At 44.5% G+C, this 20938-nt stretch overlaps 1 protein-coding gene across 12 annotated transcripts in view; it reads left to right on the plus strand.

Annotated features, from left to right (window-relative positions):
• The window catches only part of MYO9A (myosin IXA), a 176072-nt gene that overhangs the window by 17764 nt on the left and 137370 nt on the right, over positions 1 to 20938 (plus strand). For all 12 annotated transcript variants that reach the window (XM_048317888.1, XM_048317887.1, XM_048317894.1 and 9 more), the window contains one exon: positions 13723 to 14644. In XM_048317888.1, the coding sequence (XP_048173845.1) occupies positions 13802 to 14644 (843 nt within the window). In that variant the 5' untranslated portion in view covers positions 13723 to 13801. The remainder of the gene's footprint in view (positions 1 to 13722; positions 14645 to 20938) is intronic.

The following is a 20938-nucleotide window of genomic DNA, read 5'->3' on the forward strand; positions in this document are numbered from 1 at the left end:
TTCCTCTGTGTCTGTCAGACCCCAAGCACTGACAGCACAAACACATTTATGCCTTTAAATCTCTGGGAAGATTTGGATTGCTTTCTGCCTGCAGCCAGGGTATAGACAAGGATAACAATCCTAGGCTGGTTTTCTGCAGGAAGGGACTTTTGACTGAGGATGAAAGACAGGGTAGAAAACAAGTTTTCTGTCCTGAAAAGTCAGTTAAATCTCAGGTTTCTGGTCTGAATTGTGCTCACAATATAGGTGGACTTGGTGTATTGGGGACAGAATTTTATAGGGAGGTACATGAGGATGGGCCTGTTGTGAACAGAAGGAACTTTTCCTATCATTTTATGTCTCAAAAAACCCCCAAACGAATACAGACACTGTGAAAATATCAGGGATGGTAAAGAAATCAGGTCTGTTTTGGTCCTGTCTGAACAACGAGCAATAACCTGGCATTCATCCAAACCAAGACAAGTCCTCCAAACCCTTCTGCTGAGATCCCTGTGTCATAAATCCCTTTTTAGGGCACTTGGAATTTTTCCTTAGTGTATTTTGAAGTTTACAGGGGTGACACACCTGCACATTCTTCCCACCGTGCTCATGCTGGCAGCTAATCCCAGGAGCTCTGGGCACGTCGGACCCACGCTGTGTCTTCCCGTGGCTGATGAGAGCTGAGAGGTGGCATCTGCTCCGCACACTGCGATGGCTGCGGGGCGAAGGGAGAGGGGATGGATTGTTGGATGTCATGGCCCCGGGCACCTGCCTGTTGTGGCAGCGCTGCTGTCCTAATGTTTCTAATTCTGCTGGTGAAATGGAGTGGAAGCAATTCCAAAACCCAATAGGTTGAATATTCTGGGGTTTTTTAATTATTTTATTGCTGAATCTCCTTTTCATTCCCCACCTGTCCCTGTTCCATAATGACCTTACTTTGCCTCCAGTGAGAAAATTGAACTAATTTTGTTGACTTGTCTTTTTAATTACTCGTTATTGGATTTGCCTGACCTCTTTTTCTGCTGTGGAGAGTTGTGCTGGCCCTGTGCCAGTTGAATAATTTGTCGTAATCTGAAAGCGTTTGGTTAAAAGGATTTACTGTCCCCCTCCCCAAACTTCTGCTCTACATGAAACAATTCCCGGGGAACTTTGAGGTGTGTTGGTAGCTGGGGAGATGAATGTTTTGAAATAAATCCTTTGAGTATGAAAAAGATAAGACACATGCACAGGACTAGAAATATTTCACCTGGAGTATTTGCAATGTGGTGAATATGAATTAAAGATTTAATAGCTTGAGAAAAGTAAATTGTGTAATATTTTTAGGCGGGATTTTGGAAGGTGCTTGTGAACTTTAGGGAGAGGTTTGTGATATAACATCGTATTTTAGTGTGGCAGAAAAGCATGGGTTCTCTTTTATGATCGATGTTGGATTCTCCTAAACATATTAGAGAAATCCATATATTTTCCAAGTGAAGATGTGCTTGTGGAAAACCACGGAGATCTGAAGATCTGGAGGGCCTGTCATTCCCATCTCAGTTGTCCTTCATGTAAATAAAAGGTGGAAATGAAGCCAGTAGTGTCACCTGAGCCTGTTCCACCAGGATCAGCATCGCGTTTCAGTTTCTCCAGATAACGCACAGCTGACCTTGGCTGTGTCCTGTCCCTTCCCAAGGGTGGCGATGCCAGGTTTAGGAATTGTTTCAAGCTTGTGGAAGCTAATTGCTCATAATAATTTTTAAAGAGCTTCAAGAAACTTAAGGATTATGTTTATAACCAATTCTTCACTGTGAGTTTGCTCAATGCAGAATTGTCTTTTTCTGTACTGATGGCACAAAAAGTATCTAAAATATACTTAATATTTTTTATTAAGGAAGAGGCTTAAAAACCCAAGTGTACTGCAGTTTTTAGAGGGATCTCACCTCCTGTCAGGTGTAATCAATGGTTTTCTGCACTAAGATAGGGACCTCTCTGTGTGTTTTGTGGGAAGGAGGTGCCTCTGCTTTCGCTTGAACATGGAAGGGAAAAATTGGGATGGACAGGTTGGCTCATGGTGAAAAGTAAAAGGTGAGAGGGCCCGATGACTTTCTCTGGGAATAACCCAGCAGCCACAGCTTATACTCCTTCAATAATTATAGAATCACCTCAGACATGTTCAAAGCCAAGGTATCCCATGGGAGGCTTTAGATTTAGAGCAGGTTTTGTAGGAAATGAGCACAGGAGTCGGAAAGGAGATGTTTCCACATTGCACTGGGCACCCCGTTTCGGGATAAGGGCGATTATCCACCGCCTGCAATTAGGGCAAATCCGTCACCGGAGCCGCTTTGGGAGCGGCCGGCGGAAAATGCAGGAACAGATGTTGGAGAAGCACCCTGACAGACCTGGCTTAGAGGAGCTTCTCTTTCTCCCCGAGATGGTTCAGCTTGGGATGGGGACTTATCTTGGAGCTGTTTAATTCTGGGCTGCTGCAATCTGTCATCTAATTTCTTCAGCCGTCTGAGGATGCCTGACCTCTCTCCGTGCTCTATGCTCTGGGGCTGTTTGTTTTCCCTTTGTTTTAATCTTCCCTTTTTGAGGATGGATCAGGTCAGAATTTCTTTTTCATAGCAGTGCTCTATCCTAATGAAATATCATGCCTGCCAATGGAAAAAAATTGAAAATCTCAGCCCCCACATCATACTCTGGATGGAAAAGTAGTCCTAAAGACAAAGGACACATGAGAAAAAGCAAATCCACTCTGCTAGTTTGAATATGTTCAGGTTTAACTTGTGCTCACTGAAGCACTGAAATCATTCCACTGCCAGTCCGGTGAATATTTCGATTTTTGCTGCTTGATCTCCCAAGAAGCCAGATCTTCAGCTTCCAGATGAGATGGGTTGGTTTTTTTTCTGGAGAATATAATGAGATACAGACTGTTATCTCAATCGACTTAATTGCTGCCTTATTGGATAAATGCGGTGATTTATAAAATAATTTTATTTTCCAGAATGTGCTTTTGAATTTTATTTTCTCCACAGACACATTTCTCTGCTCCCCAAGTTTGTGTTGAGCTGTAGCTTGGCTGGGAGAGGTAGAAGCTCTTACCCAAGTGCAGAATGAAATCCTGATCCGAGCTGTGGTGTTGTTCCAGCTTTTGCCCCAAACTGGGAAGATTCAAATGAAATGCAAAGTCTCCATATGTCTTTGTTCCTCAGTGTCATCTTAGTCCTTATTTGTAGGTTCTGTCTGTCCTTATTTGTGTTGGGTGGCTGTAGGGATGTACCTGCTTCCCAGGTTTGGAAATCAGGGATGCTTTCCTCCTAATCCTATCAGTGATGTACAATTAGCACAAGGTGTGGGAACCCCCATAAACAGCTTTAAATAACCCAGAGGCACCATAAAATACATGTTTATTACAGTAAAATGCTGGGTCAGAGCCTCTGCTGTAGATCCTCGATTATTTACTGCTTATTTAATTTTAAAAAGGTGAATGATTACATTCCTAATGGATGTATTGTTTCCCTGATGCCGATCATCAAACATCTCTGAATTTCTGCAGCCTCCAGTCAGTGTATCTGATCCATCAGGAAAAGCAATAACCCGAGGACCTTAAGGAGGAACTGAATTTTGCTTGTCCAGGGCTTCAAGTTCTGCTCAGGTGAGACCCCACCTGCAGAGCTGCCTCCAGCATCAGAAGGACCTGGAGCTGCTGGAGAGAGTCCAGAGGAGGCCCCGGAGATGCTCCCAGGGCTGGAGCCCCTCTGCTCTGGAGCCAGGCTGGGAGAGCTGGGGGTGCTCACCTGGAGAGGAGAAGGCTCCAGGGAGAGCTCAGAGCCCCTTGCAGGGCCTGAAGGGGCTCCAGGAGAGGGACTTGGGACAAGGGAAATATTTCAATTAAATACTTCATTAGCTCCTGCTTTTTTTGGTTTGTTTTTTTGCTTCTCTGTCTGATACCAATGTTTTCAAAGAACTAGAAAGCCTGTGTTTCAGGTAGCTGCCAAGAACTATTTTTAGTGAAGCTGTCAGCTCTAATTCAAGGGATTTTTCAGTACTTCTTGCATTGTGAGAAGGCTTTTGTTTTTTGGTTTCATGTCCTGATGCTTTCAGAACACTCTTCCTCAAGTTTAAAAGCCGCTCTTGTGTTGTGGCATTTGCCTGACAGTTTAATTTTCAGATAGAATATATTGGTTTGTGGTTGATTTAAATCTAACATCCTATTCCTCCTGTTGCTTGTAAATTATCATGATCTGTGGGCTGAATATTTTTTATAAATATGGCCTTTAGAGGAAAAATACTATTTTTTTTTCTGTGAACTCGTTGCTGAAAGTCTTGTTTAAACTATGACTAATCCTGTTTGGTGTTTGTTTTGGTTTTAGGGTTTTTTTGGTTTTTTTTTTCCTTTGTAAGGTAACTAGGCAAGATCTGGCAGTACAGTTTTAATATTCTTTTCCCTTTGATCTTCCACAGCACAATTCTGAGTGCTCTAAGATCTATTCCTTGTGCTGTATGGGCTGTGCAGAGAATCTATAGGTTGCTACCAGCCTTAAATCAGTCTCTGGATTGATTCTATTGAATCCTGCTCCTGCATGGACCAGGGGGCAGAAGGGTGCTTTCATGTTGGTGCTACAGGATTTTCAGTAGTTCTGCATTGAAAAGAAACACTAATTTTGGAGTATTTTGAGCTGCTTGGTTTAAAGGAGTGGAAGGTACCTGTATGGTCTGGCTACAGAGATCAAATCCCTAAAATAGATCAATTATTTATAAGTTACTTATATTATTCTGCTAAAATCTGTAGGTTATTAAATATCACTAAGCTGTTTGAGACACTGAACGTGGAGAGGAGACAGATAACAAACGGCATCACCTCTTACTTAACATGAAACTAAATCCAGTCAGGAGCAGTCTCTTGATTTCCTGACTAGGCTGCAGCTCTTGCTGCTGAGGGCTGACCTCCATTGAGTGCAGAGAAGATGATTCTCTGTGGGGAAATGATTTCATCGCCCATGGAAAACGGGAAGGAGGTGCAAGGACGAGAGGCAGCCGAAGGGTGAAGTTAGTTGAAGGTTGCCTTCGTTTCAGGAGGGTTTAAAAGAATGAGGATGGGCTGGAGGGGAAGCTTCGGTTATTTTGTTTGGAAAATCAGACTTGCAGCAGGAGAAACCAGCAGCTGCAGGGGCACACGGCACTGTGAGATTAGGGGACTCCCCAAAATAACTTTATTCCTATTCAGATGCTTGAGAAAAGCTGGATTGTAATCTTGCTTAAGAAGTAGGAGATGGAGCTGAAATACTGGAGAATCAGCCTTCGAAACTCTTGTTCGTTAGCAGGTGTGTTCTACCTAAAATGGGAAAAATTGGGATTTGGCTGCTGCCCAGCCAGAGTTAATTTTTATTATTCATTTTGATCTTGAGTAGTGAATGTCCTATCAGGAGGAAAGTTGGAATCATCTTGGCAGAAGAGAAAGGTCATGGGTTTGTGTTGGTGGGTCACAGGTAATAATTCTTGTGAAATGCAATAAAACTGTGCAGGGAACACTGGAAAATTTTCTTTGAAATGGACTGTTTGCCAAAATGAGTTTTCTGTGAGAAGGCTTTAAAACCATCCCTTCCTCGCTATCCGTCATGGTCCATAATCCTCCTTAAAATGAGGAAAGGGAGAACATCAGTAACCACATTATTACATCTTCTCCTGACGCCATTGCACTTAAATTTGACTTTGCTCCTAAGCTGAATTATCTTCTTCATAGTAACTTCAAGGCTCCTAAGACTACAGGAAAAACATCTGAAATTATTAATTATTATTTGACCCAGTATTCAGAAATAATGTAGTGACATTCAGTTATGTAAATTGTCCCTAATTTTCTATTTTTAGGGAAATACAGCGCAGGTATTGTCACTTCCATTGTGATTTAATGTTTATTTTCCTGTGTCCGTGGGCTCCACAGTAAGCAAGGCTGAGAGGTGTCAGTGTTTGTCTTGGCTTGTGCTGGAAGTGGGCTGAGTTTCCCAAGGACAGAGAATGTTGAGGAAGGATCTATGTTGAGGATCTATGGGAGGACATGATTCTTTAACCCAACAAAATCCTTTGGCATGGATCTATATATTGATATTTATCAGTATATTGATATATGGAGTTGATATAGATGAATATATATTTATAGGGCAATATTCAAAATACTCTGCCATTTCATCATACAGATGAGAAATAATTTCTTGGTGATAACATATAAATTTTTTTTTTTGTTTAACGAGCTGCCCTTTATTGCTGTTATCTTTGGAAACTTCCTATCGCTGCGATTTGGTGGCATTTAGGTGCCAGCACAATGTGTTTGTGCAATCCTTGGTGCTTCTGGAAACACTTCTGCCTTTTGCTCAGCTGTTATTTCAAGTGTGGTGCTTGTTGGAGCTGGAAGTGGTCCTGGAGTGCCTCCACATCCTTCAGCGAGCTTCCTTTTCAGCACGACAGTCCTCAGGCTGCTCCCAGCACCTGCAGCGCTGTGTTAGGAGGAGAGGGATCCCTTGATTTCCCCAGGTTTTGTTCTCTGAAGCTCTTGAGCTCCTCTAGGATAGAAGCACCTTGTCCTCAACGCTGGTGTAATTCCTGAGCTCTCAAAAGGTATTTTCTGCAGCTATTTTGGGGCTGGAAGACGCTCCTTGGTGTGAATTCCTTTAGTCCTTGGCAGTGTCGCTCTGCTCTTACACTTCATATCCTTCATTTTTAACGGCTTTCAAAAATGTTTCGATTGTAAGTGCTGCTGGTTTTCAGGCTCTATATGTGAATTTTTAGCTGCAAACTAAAATATAAATAGCTGGGCACATGCTTGTAGAGCTAAAAGGGAGATCCTGAGTCCATGTGCAGTTTCTGCAGCTGTCTCCGTGCTCGCTGGCTCTGCTCTGCGCCTGCATCAGTGTGGGATTTGACAGTGATCTGTGGTTTTGGGATATCAACTCCAGATTTATTTCCAGAGGCTGAACTGCTCTGTGTCCACCCGTGAGGAGCAAATCCAACCAGTCAGGTCGGAAAATCTGATATTTCGGCTGTTCATGTGAACAGAATTGCTGTGTTGGTGAGGGATGCTCTGTCTGATGATGATGCTGGAGCCTGGAGTTAATCCAGGAAAACCTGAAGGGGCTATAAATGTAATCCTATCAGTTTTATAAATGACAGATTTGTCTTGGTGTTTGGAACAGGGTTATCCCACCTCTGGCCACTGACTACTTCATTAGCCATTAGAAGCAGCAAAACAACATGTAGCAAGGATTTGTTCCCCTGGAGGACTCAAAACACTTGGGATACACCAGACTCTTCCTTAGTTTCTGCCTTTTTGTTAATCCCTGCCATTCACTGACAGTTCTCATTAGTCATATAGGGAATGTGGGAGCAGCATATGAAGTTAAACGGGTGCCACCATTGCAGTCAGAAAGAGGAACCAGCAATTCCTTTTGTTTCTTTAAATTTTACGGTTTATATTACTATTTGATTGGTTGCTGGCAGTGAAAGCCAAGGGAGCAGCTGGAGGATCCCATTCTCTGTGTAGGGGCATGCTTTGGGGGAACAGAAGTGCTTCCAGAAGTCAAGATTCAGTGGCTCAAATCCGAAGCTCAAGGAGGAGGAACGATCCGGGGCAGGATTTCTTTGCACCCTTTTTTTGGGTTTCCCAGCATCACACTGAGATGCTGTGATTGAAGCAAAGTCATTTCTCCTATGCAGCTGCCTCAGTTGAGACCTCATCAAGCCTTCTTGTAGTTCCTTTATTTAATTTTCATTTCTTTGGCACCTGTCTGTGCCTTTGGTAGCATCTCCAGCCGGTGAGGCAGGAGTCATGCAGGCATGCATAGCCCAGATTAATTCCTTGGATGCTGATTCATTGCCTGCACAGAAAGTGCTTTGACCTCAAGGGAAAGCATAAGTGATCGTGTTGTTATTCACGTCCTAATTCAGTTCCTCCTTCATCAGAAACGTTTTTAACATTTTAGGAGTAACTCATTTCACAACAGCTTTTCTTGTAATTTTTTTTTTAGTTGTGCTTGGTTTTTTTTTATTTCCGTTTTCATTTTGTCTCAGCTAAAAGGTCTGGTAGAAGCTGAGAGATTTCCACAGGAGATGCGTCACCAGGAATGTGATGGATAGCAACATCCTCACCCACCTCCCAGTTTTTAGAAGAAGAGGAACCACTGAGTGGTTGTCACACCATAGGGAAATCCCAAAACCTCAAGACAAGGTGATACCAGGCTCTGGAAAGGATTATCGTCCACTGAGGTGCTTTATGTATCCATGAACTTCATAATACCAGTGTCTGATTAAAGAATGGGGCAACCAAGCCCATCTCTGAAAGAGAGGGAGAAGCACCTCCAGTGCCCAGCAAGGAGCTCCCAGGTGCCAAAGCGAAGCTCGAGAGTCATCCTCCACTGTAGAAGTGAACAAACAAGGAGGTGACAGAGTTGCTTGAAATGCTGAATAAAACGGAAAGACACAGGGGAAAACCAGCCCGACACGACTTGTCTCAAATTTTTCAGGCCATGGAAGAAGCTGTTGAGCTCAGGAACAACTTAGAGAACACTTGCAACCTATTTTAGTTCCAGTGTGAGCAACTGTAGGTCTTTGGGAATGATTTACATAGGGTGAGCTGTGTCACTGCTTCTTTTATGTTCTGGGAATCCCCCTCAGAGGCTGACTAGGCATCTCTGGCTGTACAGGCATCTTTACTTCCAGAAGTATTCCCTTCTGCTTGAGGCAGGATGGGTGACACTGACCAAGGGTTGACACTCCTTTTATTATGGCTCTTGACAATAACAGCCAAACCCCAGTTTACGAATCTGACTTGGACTGGGGACATCGAGAATGTTTAACTCAAAATCACTTGGGTTTGCAGGAAGTGAAAGGACACCAAATTTTTAGGTTCACCCACATTTGCCTTGAACTCTGAGCAAGACAAAGCAGGTTTAGCGAAGAAGAAGAATTTCTTTCTTTCAAAGCAATTGGGACCAAACGGAGAATTTTTAAGGGGAGAGGAAAGAAGCCCCTGAAGCAGTCAGATGTGTGGTTGGGATGTTGCTGCCGTTGCCTGCATGTCCTCGCTGTTGGTGCCTGCGGGGCTTGGTTTTGGCTCAGTGCCGGGTCCAGCAGGGTCCTGTGTTGCTGCAGAGCCTCTGGGAATGTGTCTCCACTTCTGCTTTCATTTTCTGTTCTAATTTAAGTTGTCTCACTGCTTTGGCATCTTACTTAGGTGCCTCAGTCCAAATAAACTGCTCTGAAATTCAGCCAAAAGACCTTTCTTCTGTATGTGGACAATCCTGGAGTGCTAATGGGTATTTGTTTCCCCCATCCAAGCTTATCATGCCTTAAGAAGTAAATTTGAGTTGTGATTATAAATCGAGTTGAAGACATCCCTGCTCATTGCAGGAGGGTTTGACTAGATGACCTTTACAGGTCTCTTCCAAAACAAACCATTCCAAGATCTCTGTAACACTTCCAAATCTCACTTTTCCTGTGATAGAACTTTCATTCTTTTGGATGAAAATAATTTTAGAGAAATTTTGCACCTCACACCTTCCCCACACCAATACCTGGGTGCATAAATCTGTGGTTTGGGTACCACCACCTCCTGCACTTGCACACAAGGTTCTTGGAGAGGGGCCCACGTAGGTGATTAAGTGACAATAATAATGTTTCTCTCCCATCAGCAAACAGTGGGAAGAGAAAAACACGGTGAGCATGGAAAAGGAAGATGATAAAAGGAGAGGGTTAAGCATTATGCAGGTTCTGAAAGGAACTGACGTGTGAAACGGTGCAGTGATAACCAAGATGTTGAGCTTCCACCTGGGTATTCCTCCTGTGTGTAGCTGTCACACATGTGTCAGTCTGGTGTCAGTTTTGATGTCACCAAGGTGTTACTTCGGGTACCAGCAGCACGAGGCTGTTGGCTGCTGCAGGAGAAACATCCGGAGAGCTCTTGTGCCCATAGATTCAGATTAAGCAGTGAAGTGTTTTTAGATTGGCAGCTACTTTATCAGATTTTATAAGTTTATCTATACCAGGAATTACTGCCCTGCACAGTGTGTGTTGGGATGTGCTGGTGGATGGATAAATCCAGGCTGTCCTGAGAACTGAACTCTGAGGACTGGGAATGGGGAGAAAGTTTCCCCGTTTCTGTAGTCCCTTGCCAGCTTAGGGGATGTTATAATAAACCCAGTGAACTTTGCTTCCAGAATTGCCCCTTTAGCAGCCTCAACACTGACACTGATCCCTGTTTTTTCCAAATCATTCGGTATTTGGCAAACTCTGCCCATGATTTCAGGCTTTAGCTGTCACAGATTATTTATGCCGGCTTCGGATGCTTCCAGTGGACAGTTTGTTTTGGATTTTTGCCACGTGTTGCTAACGCTGTGCCTGAAAATGAACACACTGAGGCTGATCTTTCTGAATGGGTATTAAACTGTGGTCAAATAGCAAACGATCACACAGAACGTAAAAATCAACCAGTATTTACGTGTTTAGTGTCTGTACAAAGCCTAATTGGCAATCAAAGTTTTAGTCTTTCTCTGTCAACCTGCCAATAATCAGATGATTATTGTCAGTGTTATCAGGACCTCTGAGCCTTCCCCTTGGAAATAGTAATTTATTTTGTTATGTCGGAGAACCCAAGTAATAGAATTAATTTATGACCGTGTTTGGAGGTTGTGCTTTTTTTATGTTGGAAATAAAACTATGTTAGTGTTGTAAAATTGAGCAAAATCAGAATTCAGGGTTAATTTGAGAAGAATCTTCATTAAAGCATAGAAAATGGAAAAGGATATAGAAAATATTAGGCTGAAAATATATGGTCAGAGGGCTGGAGCCCCTCTGCTCTGGAGCCAGGCTGGGAGAGCTGGGGGTGCTCAGCTGGAGAGGAGAAGGCTCCAGGGAGGGCTCAGAGCCCCTTGCAGGGCCTGAAGGGGCTCCAGGAGAGCTGCAGAGGGACTGGGGACAAGGCATGGAGGGACAGGACACAGGGAATGGCTTCCCACTGCCAGAGGGCAGGGCTGGATGGGATATTGGGAAGGAATTCCTGGCTGTGAGGGTGGGGAGGCCCTGGCACAGGGTGCCCAGAGCAGCTGTGGCTGCCCCTGGATCCCTGGCAGTGTCCAAGGCCAGGTTGGACAGGGCTTGGAGCAGCCTGGGATGGTGGAAGTTGTTGCTGCTCATGGCAGGGGGTGGAATGAGATGAGCTCTAAAACCTCTTCCAACTCACACTATTCCATGATTTTATATTGACTTAAAAGGCCATAAATGTTTCCTTTCATAGGCATGCAGAGTCCATGGATTTTTGGCCAGAGTGTTCCCAGGAGTTTGCAGTAGGCAAAATGTATAAATGACTGAAGTGTAGCATCATTTTTGCATGTTCACCTGTAAATGTAAGCATGCAGAGACTCGAAAGGCCTTTAATTAAAACAGTGCACAGAGCAAATACTAATGGGTATCAAAATACAAACTTCGTGTCATTCTTTTCATGTTCCTGTTTAATTTTTTATGTCTAAACGCAAAAATATTACTAATTTTTCAAGTCATGTAATAGCTAAAAGAACAGCCTGCTGGAATGGTTGTTGTTAGGAGAGCCTTTCTCCCTGGCATATGCTAATTACCTCGGGATGGATATTTCATTGCATTATTTTCTCCAAAGTGCTTCGGAAAAGCCGGCTGCATGCACGAGGCGTGTTGGATGCCGAGTAGGACCAGGCTCATGAGCGTGGGAGACCACAACCAATTAACTTCATTAGCGTTGCTTTGACCTCCAGTAACACTCTGAGCCATGTTTGGGGTTGTTACCAGTAAACCCCGTGGCACCCCTGGGATTTACAAGGCTCGAATTAACATCCCTTTGCTTTCTGATCTTGGAAGCTTCTGGTCTTTGAATGGTTTTGTGGGGGGGACTTGGCTCTTCTGCATCCCCAGAGCTGCTGAGGCTTTTAGCATCTCCGTGGGGTTCACGCTTGGCTCGCGATCCTGCTGGATTCAAGTTGTTTGGATACAGAAGGCACAGATATTTGTTGTTACACCAATTCCATGCAGAATGAACATCTCTAGAGATGTTTGGGTGGGTGGGGTGGAGTGGCCTGATGCTTTATAGCCTACTTACTGAGTGTGCAGGAGGGAGGAGGCAAGGTCAGTTTGCTCAAGGTAACCAACTTAAAGTCATGTTTGCACTTCTCATGTGAGTCAGCAATCTTGAATACGCTCTGATAACACCAGTAAAAATAGCCAGCCCTCTTGGCCTGAGCTTTGAAGTAAAATCTGGGTGAGGAATTATTGAGCTTAAGCATGGTGGGGGATTTGTTCCCCATTTCTTGATGAAAAGCTGATGCTGGAGTTGCAGAGCTACACAAAGCAAGCCCAACCCAGCACTTCCCTGACATCATCCGTGTTGCATCTGTGCCTGTAGTAAAGGCATAGGAAAGCAGCTGGAACACTTCCTGGTGTATAATGTATGTCCTGCTACCAAGCAATGCGCCGTGAATCCCTGCCAGATGTATTTCACTGGGACATATTAATTTCTGTGCTTTGAAGTGCGCGTGGCTGGGGATAATATCCTTAATGAAATATTGGAGCGAGAAACAATACAGCGTAAAATAGTGCTGTTCACTTGAGGGCCTCAGAAATGAAACAATTCTCCAAATCCCAGCCTTGGAGTGGATGTGGAAAATGAGGGTGGCTGTACTTGGACTGAAGGTTCTGGATCTGGGAACGTGGGGGAGACTGCAAGGACAGGGTGACCAGTGCTGACTATTCTTTCCAGCATCAAATATCTGAAGTTCCCTAAACCTGTTGTGGGTTTTGACTTCAGGTTTTTTGACCCTTCTTGAGCATTTTGTTGATGCTGTGAGGCACCTGTCATAGTTGTGAGGTCTTGCTCCAGTGGGGCAGTGCTCAACGGAGAGCTCAACATTACACACCACCTTAGGATGTGCATCCTGTAGACTTTAATCTGTATAAAGTGTCACTGCCACCTGATAGCCCAGGTCCTGGTTCTGAGGGTCCTGCTTTTCTCCCTAGTTCCCTTTTGTCTTTGTATTGGAGTAACTCCTGACATCTTCCAGGGCAGTTTGGAGTTTGTTAGAACTGGCAGAGAACCGGTGCCCTTTAACTCTGCGTTTGCTTTAATTTGGGGCTGCTGGTGGTGTGTTATCTTCTTGTAGTGGTGAAGTTCGAGAAATCAGCTGCATTTGATGTTTCAGTGCCAAAGATTTGCGTTTGTTTGGTTTTAAGCAGTACAAGAGAAATAAAAAGTGCGATGTATGAGGGAGTTGCTTGCAATAACTCATACCCAGTGTGAGATATGGACATCTCTGAAAAAGAGTGACTTGGTAGGGGCAAAAGTGCTGCTGATTAAATCTTCATGGGTTCAAAATCTCCTGGACAGGAAGGAAAGGAGTTTATCTACTCTTCACTGGCACAGGACCATAGAAAAATGTATCTGGGGCAAGAGCCAGGTGTGCAGGGAAAGGTGATGGTCATTTTGTTTAAGCAGCTAAAATTTGTGGGTGCTGAATACCACGCACCCATGAGATTGATTCGGGAGATTGTCTAGCGTATTGCTCACAAAATTTTCACTGAAAATTTGAGGGTCTTTCTGATACCTCAGATTGAGGGCAAAATTAGCAAAAGCTCGAGGTGCTGTGGGAGTTACATATGAGGAGGGGGAGCCTGTGTTGTGTGCACAGTATTATCTGCTACAGCTTTGGGGTATTTGGAGGATAACACCTAACCTGGTTTTATTTTGGTTTCTTTCAGCCTTGCTAACATGATGACCTGACAAGATACAGCACGGTCCTGACTATGCAGTGCAGGGACTGATGGGAAAGGATCCAATATGAGTGTGAATGATGTTGGAGGCAGACGACGCTTTGAGGATAGCGAGTACACGCTGCACATCTACCCCGGGAGCATCGCAGAGGGGACAATCTACTGCCCCATCACCGCCAGGAAAACGTCCACGGCCGCCGAGGTGATCGATTCGCTCATCAACAAACTCCAGCTCGAGAAAACAAAATGTTACGTGTTGGCCGAAGTGAAGGAGTTTGGAGGGGAGGAATGGATCCTCAACCCCACGGACTGCCCGGTGCAGCGCATGATGCTGTGGCCGCGCATGGCGCTGGAGAACCGCATCAGCGGCGAGGATTATCGCTTCCTGCTGCGGGAGAAGAACCTGGATGGCTCCATCCACTATGGGAGCCTCCAGTCCTGGCTGCGGGTGACGGAGGAGCGGCGCAGGATGGTGGAGCGGGGCTTCCTCCCCCAGCCCCCGCAGAAGGACTACGATGACTTGTGCGGTCTGCCGGACCTGAACGAGAAAACGCTCCTGGAAAATCTCAGAAACCGCTTCAAGCAGGAAAAAATCTACACCTACGTGGGCAGCATCCTCATTGTTATTAATCCCTTCAAGTTCCTACCTATTTATAACCCCAAGTATGTCAAGATGTACGATAACCATCAGCTGGGGAAGCTGGAGCCCCACATTTACGCTGTGGCAGACGTGGCTTACCATGCTATGCTCCAGAGGAAGAAGAACCAGTGCATCGTGATTTCAGGAGAGAGCGGCTCGGGAAAGACACAGAGCACCAACTTTCTGATTCATCACCTCACCGCCCTCAGCCAGAAGGGATTTGCCAGCGGAGTAGAACAGATTATTCTTGGAGCTGGCCCAGTGCTTGAGGTAAGATGGAAGTGATAGTAGTGTGGAAATGTTTCAACGGTGAAAAAAAAACCAAACCTGAGTAGTTGGGGTTTTATTATGACACTACTCTGGGGTTATCTGCTAAATACTGATAATAAAGTGACAACAGCATTAGCAATGAGAGAAGGTTGTGTTTCCACCTATAGAATCCTACCTGCTTCCAAAAAAAAGGATAAAAATAAAAGTACAGCAAATGGCTTGTTGCCAAATTTGTTAATGCTTTGTTTTCACTCAAGTGTTTCTTAATGCTGGTTTATCTCAGTGGTTTCTCAGTGGGAAAATGGAAATGAGGATTATCAGTAGCCATTTTCTAGTACATTGAAAAGAGAATTCATTGCACACAGTGTATTGATAATGTTGTATTTATGGAGTTTCTGTGCACTCAGCTTCTTTGAGCTGGGGAAGAAATCAAAGGTAACTTTCATGGTCAAAATTGGGTTTTCTAACCATGACTGCTTGATTTGGCCACATTTTACTTACTTTATGAGGACTCTTTATGTGTATTAGAGATTAGATGAACTGGGCCATCGATTTTCAGGTATGAAACTCTGAAGATACTCTGGGATACCAGCTTAGTTAATTAATTTGTCTTGACTTTGCTCCATAGTCTTTGAGATGGTTTTTCTTGGAATTGCCAGCTTTGCTGGTTAGAAATTTTTTGGTTAAAGCCCATCTGCACATGGGTGATGTGTCAGCTTCAGCCATGCCATTGTCCTTGCGCTGAGGTGGTTTGGTGCCTCCTCCCCTCCCCTCCCCTCCCCTCCCCTCCAACCCATATTCTTGGTGATCTGTTTTCTATTTTGAAAGGGATGCTTTGGCAGCTGTAGACAAAGGTACCTACTCTCTGTGCCTCTATTCCATTAACGAGTCTGAGGACTTGGGTCAGCCTCAGCTACCAGCAGAAAACTGGGAATCAGAGGAAGGACTAGTGCTTGAACAAAGGATGAGCAAACAGCTTCATTTTGCAAAGCCAAAAGGTTTTTATTTGTGTTTCACATCAGGTGGAATGGGCTGAGCTAATTTAGTCTGGAGTTAGCCAATGATTATAGTACTTTGGGATGGGCTTTGCCCTGACAAGCAGCAAAGCTGTGGGACAAACTGAAGGTAAAGAAATTAAAAGGTCTTTTTATTTGGGACAGTGTGCAGGAAGCTGTTAATTTTCTTAAAGCACACGGGCAGGTGGACTCCCTGTCCTGACACTCACCACTGTTTCTCCTGTTGTTATCCAAGAGCTTATGGACGTGTTTCTTGCTGAGGTTGAGAAAACATCAGACCAGGCTCCTGTAGTCTGCAATTAATGGTGGTTACTGCGGTGACCCACGTTGGTGACCACATTAATTTCAGAAAACCAGTATGAAAACTATTGCATTCCACCTCCGATCCTGTTATTCCACCTGCAGTCCTGTTACTTATTTGAAACACCTCCGTGCTGTTTAGTTTTTGGTATGTTGCTTAATGTGTCATGTTGGACCACGGTCATTTTATAGTTCTCTTTAGCAGTGTCAGAGGGAGCATCTCTGTCTAGGTTAGATTTGCAGAGGTGGAGAGAGAGATCTCCATGAAAGGGAAGGTAGAAGGAAGTTTGAGGAATTGTTTTTTTTCGATAGATTCTACTTTTCTCAGGAATAGGTTCTCTACTTGCTTGGCTCTTGAATGGAGAGAGGCAGCACAAATGGTTTACTGGGAATCCTGACCTGGTGGTGGCCACTCACTTCTTCTGGGGACCATTCACAGAATGGTTTGGGTTGGGAGGGACCATCCCATTCCACCCCCTGCCATGGGCAGGGACACCTTCCTCTGTCCCAGGTTGCTCCAAGCCCCACTGTCCAGCCTGGCCTGGAACACTTCCAGGGATCCAGGGGCAGCCACAACTTCTCTGGGCACCTGTGCCAGGGCCTCACCACCCTCACAGGGAACAATTCCTTCCTAATTTTCAATCTTTTTTTCCTTTAAAAAGCACCTTTGTAGTTTCTCTCCTTGGTTCCCTTTCCACTAGATGAGGTTGCTCAAAGCCCTGGTGTCCTGGCGAGTTGTGTGTGTTGGGATGAGGTGAAGGGCAGAGATGCGCTCCAGCCTTTTGTTTTCCTTTTGCAAGATCTGCAGCTGTTTTTGAGGGGAAAAAAATCCTGAATCATATCTGTTATATTTTTTTTGCTGTTGGAACAGAAGTTTGCATTCCTTCTCTCCAGCAGCTGGACGGCTGCTGTTGTGCTTTGTCTGCTTCCAGGCCTCTTGAAGAAAGTGGGGTAATCCAGAATTTCTTCTGCTCTGCCAGCACCGGTCCCAAATAGTCACAAATCAGGCAGCCTGAAAGATAAACATGAGTTTAATTTTTTAATGTAGTATATTTCTGCTTTTCCTTCTCTTCCTAGAATTTCCCAAGAAAGGGATCTTCAGAGCAGAGCTTTGGGTAGTGTTACCCTGCAAACTGTTTGCAGATTTGACCTTTTGGGTTGTGGTTGGAATAAACTGAATAAACTCTGGAAGTTTAGATGCCAAACTTTTGGGGGTTTTTTTCTTCTTTTCCTTTGTTGTTCTTCTCTCCTCCGGACACCTTCTGCAATCTCTTTGCTTTCCCTTTGCATATTTAAGATCAGATTGTGTTCAGCTCAGGTTTGTCTTTCAGAGGCAGCGACACAGCTCTTTGTGCTGCAACTTCTGACTTAGGGAACGGAGCAACCAACAGTTCACTTGGACCCACTGATCTCTTTCTCTGCTTGAAAAGTGTCTCTGGCAGGACAAGTGCATGGAACCTCCTGTTCCTGGGAATGCCTTTGCTGTCATGCTCACATGGCAGGAGAGGAAGCAGAGCAAAATTAAGATTTTTTTTTTTTCCTGCAGCTTCTCTGTTTTCCTAATTTACCTTTCTTGAACAGCTTCAGGCTATTGTTTGGGATTTTTTTTTGTGAGATTCCTGAGTCTTGTCCAAATTGGACTTTTGGGGACGGCTGTCAAGACAAGCTGTTACTGCCCTCTAAACACGGTGACATCATCCACTAGTTGCACATAGTTTGAGACGTGTACTGAGACCAGGCATGTCCTTTTAAAGTGTATTTGATGTAAATCCTATGGATTTTCTTTTTTCTCCACTGGGATTTAATAGGAAAATTTTGCTGTAGTGGTGCTCCTTGGAATGGTTGCAATATGCTTCTTTTGGTGATAAATGATATTTTAAAATATTTGCATATTCATATATTATTTGTCATAAATTATATTCCTTAAATACCATACTAATTTTTCCAATAACAAGATTCCAATTGTTTTAAAACCAGGTGATTTTCTTTATATTTTTCCTCTATTTCCCCCCATTTTCTTATAAAGCACATTTTTCCCTATAAGAACTTGCACTCTGGCTCTTTAATTTCAAGACTGAGCTTCTCAAAATCCATAATTTTGTGTAGTTAATTGAGGAAGAGTTCCACGTGCTGCAGTTCCATTCTGGTTCTGACTGACTCCATGCAATACCTGAGGTGAAAACTTCTGCTCAGCTTGGTGCTTCATCAGGAACCCAGAGTGCCACACCTCAACAAGATATTGAGGGGCTGGAGGGTGTCCAGGGAAGGGTCTGGAGCAGCAGGAGTGGCTGAGAGAGCTGGGAAAGGGGCTCAGCCTGGAGCAAAGGAGGCTCAGGGGGGACCTTGTGGCTCTGCACAAGTCCCTGACAGGAGTGGGCAGCCAGGGAGGGTCGGGCTCTGCTGCCAGGGAACGGGGACAGGAGGAGAGGAAATGGCCTCAAGTTGTGCCAGGGGAAGTTTAGGTTGGAAAAATTTCTTCACGCTGGAAAAGATGTGGGTGCCCTATCCCTGGAGGCGTTCAAGGTAGCTTGGAGAGGTTGCACAACCAGGTCTAGTGGAAGGTGCTCCTGCCCAGGGCAGGGGCTTGGATTAGATGACCTTTGAAGTTCCCTTCCGATCCAAGTCATGCCGTGTTTCAATTCATGCTCTACCTGGAGAACTGTGCTTTATCCCTGCAGGGATATTTTATCCCTCATCTAGGGAACTTGTTGATGTGAACTTGGAATGGTGTTTTAAAACCCTATTTTCTCTTTAATTAGATTAGCTAGAAACATCCTGATGAACTTTATGTTGGAATCCCAGCTCGTTTTCATAGACTGTAACCCTTAGAGGTGGGATGCGGATGGGATCATCACCCTGTGCCGGTGCATGGTGCAGCCTGTGAGCATCCTTCTCCATCCTCCTGAACCATGCCTCAGCCTTCTGGGGAGCTCTGAATGCAAGTTAATTTATTACATCTTGCTAATTTCTTTTTCAGTTCTCCATAAAACTGCAAAAGTAGGAAATTCCTCCCTGGCTCAGGTATGCCCAAAGGTCCTCAGACAGGTACTGGATGAGCCTTGGTCTAAAGGAGTCTGCACCAGATGATTTTATCATCGGTCCCTTTCTCAGCATCTCGTTCGTCACAGGAAAACAGCCATGGCAGCTACACACAGCAGATGTGGTGTCTGAGCAGCTGTTTATTTGCCTTTTCAAACATCCCAGTGGGGATCTCTCAGTTGCTTTAAAAAAAATAAAAGCCAAGAGCTGTGTTCCTGGGAGAGGCCTCGGAGTACAGGCGGTGGCCAAGGGGAGCTGCTGCTGCCCTTCACAGCTGATGTGCATCTGCAGCACCTCTGCCAGAAAAAAAAAAGGAATTGATTGCTTGAATTGCTTTGGAAAGAAATGCAGAGAGCTTTCTGTAGAGATGGCCCCGCTATTTGCATTCCCAGTGGTGGTGGTTTGCACAGGAACCTTAGGAACAGCAGCTGGAGTTGCTTTTTGGTTTCTGGAGCAATATTGCACAATGTGTGTGCTTTGCTTGTGTGGGGAAGTCAGAGTTGCCACCTGAAGGTCTGGGAAGCTGAAAGCCTTTATTTTTCTTGTTTCTTTAATCCTGATGATGGGGTTGTTAGAGGAAAATGCAGGCAGCATCTAGAAGATATTGAAGGTTATTTTCCAGGACTATGTGCTAATGCCCAGCATCCTCCCAGCTGAATTCAGCCCTGGCAGCAGCAGCTGGAGCTGTGGCCCTGCGAGGTGTGAGCAGAACGACTCCACGCTGCCAGAATTGCAGGGGATGCTGCTGAATGTTTCCAGAGCCAAACAAAGAGCCATTGAGTCGAGTTAAAAAAATCAATTAACTGGAATGATCAGGCGTGTCCTGGACTTCCAGTAGGTTCGGGCAGCGTTGGACAACACGGAGGGGCCAAAGCTCCCTGTGCACACAGCCTCCACTGCTTCCCCTGCATGTGCCAGACCTGGAGTTATCCCAGGTAGGACCCAGCTCCTCTGGCAGATCCCGCCCTCTTCACTCCTGTACTGTGGAGCCAGGATAAGGGGATACTCCATTCCTATAGGAATTAGGGTGCCATTATTTGCCTGTGAGAAACGACATTTGCAAACAGGCCATATTCATATTTTTACCTGGAACAGTGCTAATGGGATGTAAACTTTGACAATATTCTCTTTTTTCCCCCTATTCCTGCTTGAAACAGTATTAATGGGGGATAAAATTTAAGTATATTTACATTTTTACCCCCTGCTTGGAACAGTATTATTGGGAGGCAACCAAATTCCATTAAAATAGACTTTACAAAAGAAATAGATTCTCTGATTACAATGTTCACAACGTTCAGTTTCCAGTACGCTGATTTTTGAGTAATTGGGTTGTATTTTGTGGCTCTAGAAGTTTTATATTAAAAAAAATAGATTTATATGAAGGGGAGAGGGAAGATTTATTCTTCTGCTCATTACTCACTTTTGATCATTTTTAACCTATGATATGTGCAATTGCCACTGCTCTGCCATCTCAGTTTGGTGTAGGTGTGAACGCAGCAGCCAGGGTTTTTTCCCTTTGCATTCTTGCCTCCCTAGTGCCTGGAAAGGTTAGAGAGGGAGCAGCACACTGAGATTATCCAGCTGATGCCTAATGTGGGAAGAATTTGTGCAGGCCTGACACAAAGGACTCCCACAGCAAGGCTCAGGCACCAACTGCTTTTCACCAGCGCTTGCAAAATGCTGGGATTCTTCAGCTGGGGAGGTTTTACAGTTTCAGGCTCTGTATCAAATAGCGTCTTGTTCATCCCTTTTTCTGACGCTGAATTATTCAATATTTTCACTGTAGAGTCTTCCTGCCATATCCGGATGGGCTGTATCAGTGCCTGGGTCTAATATTGTTATTATTTTTCATTACTTGCTATCTTCAGCAAATATTTCATTACTCCAAAGTCCAGATTATTGCACTTGAATGACAAAAATGGATGTTTCTACCCTGAGA

The sequence above is a fragment of the Corvus hawaiiensis genome, chromosome 13 (assembly GCF_020740725.1).
Source record: "Corvus hawaiiensis isolate bCorHaw1 chromosome 13, bCorHaw1.pri.cur, whole genome shotgun sequence".
Classification (NCBI taxonomy): domain Eukaryota; kingdom Metazoa; phylum Chordata; class Aves; order Passeriformes; family Corvidae; genus Corvus; species Corvus hawaiiensis.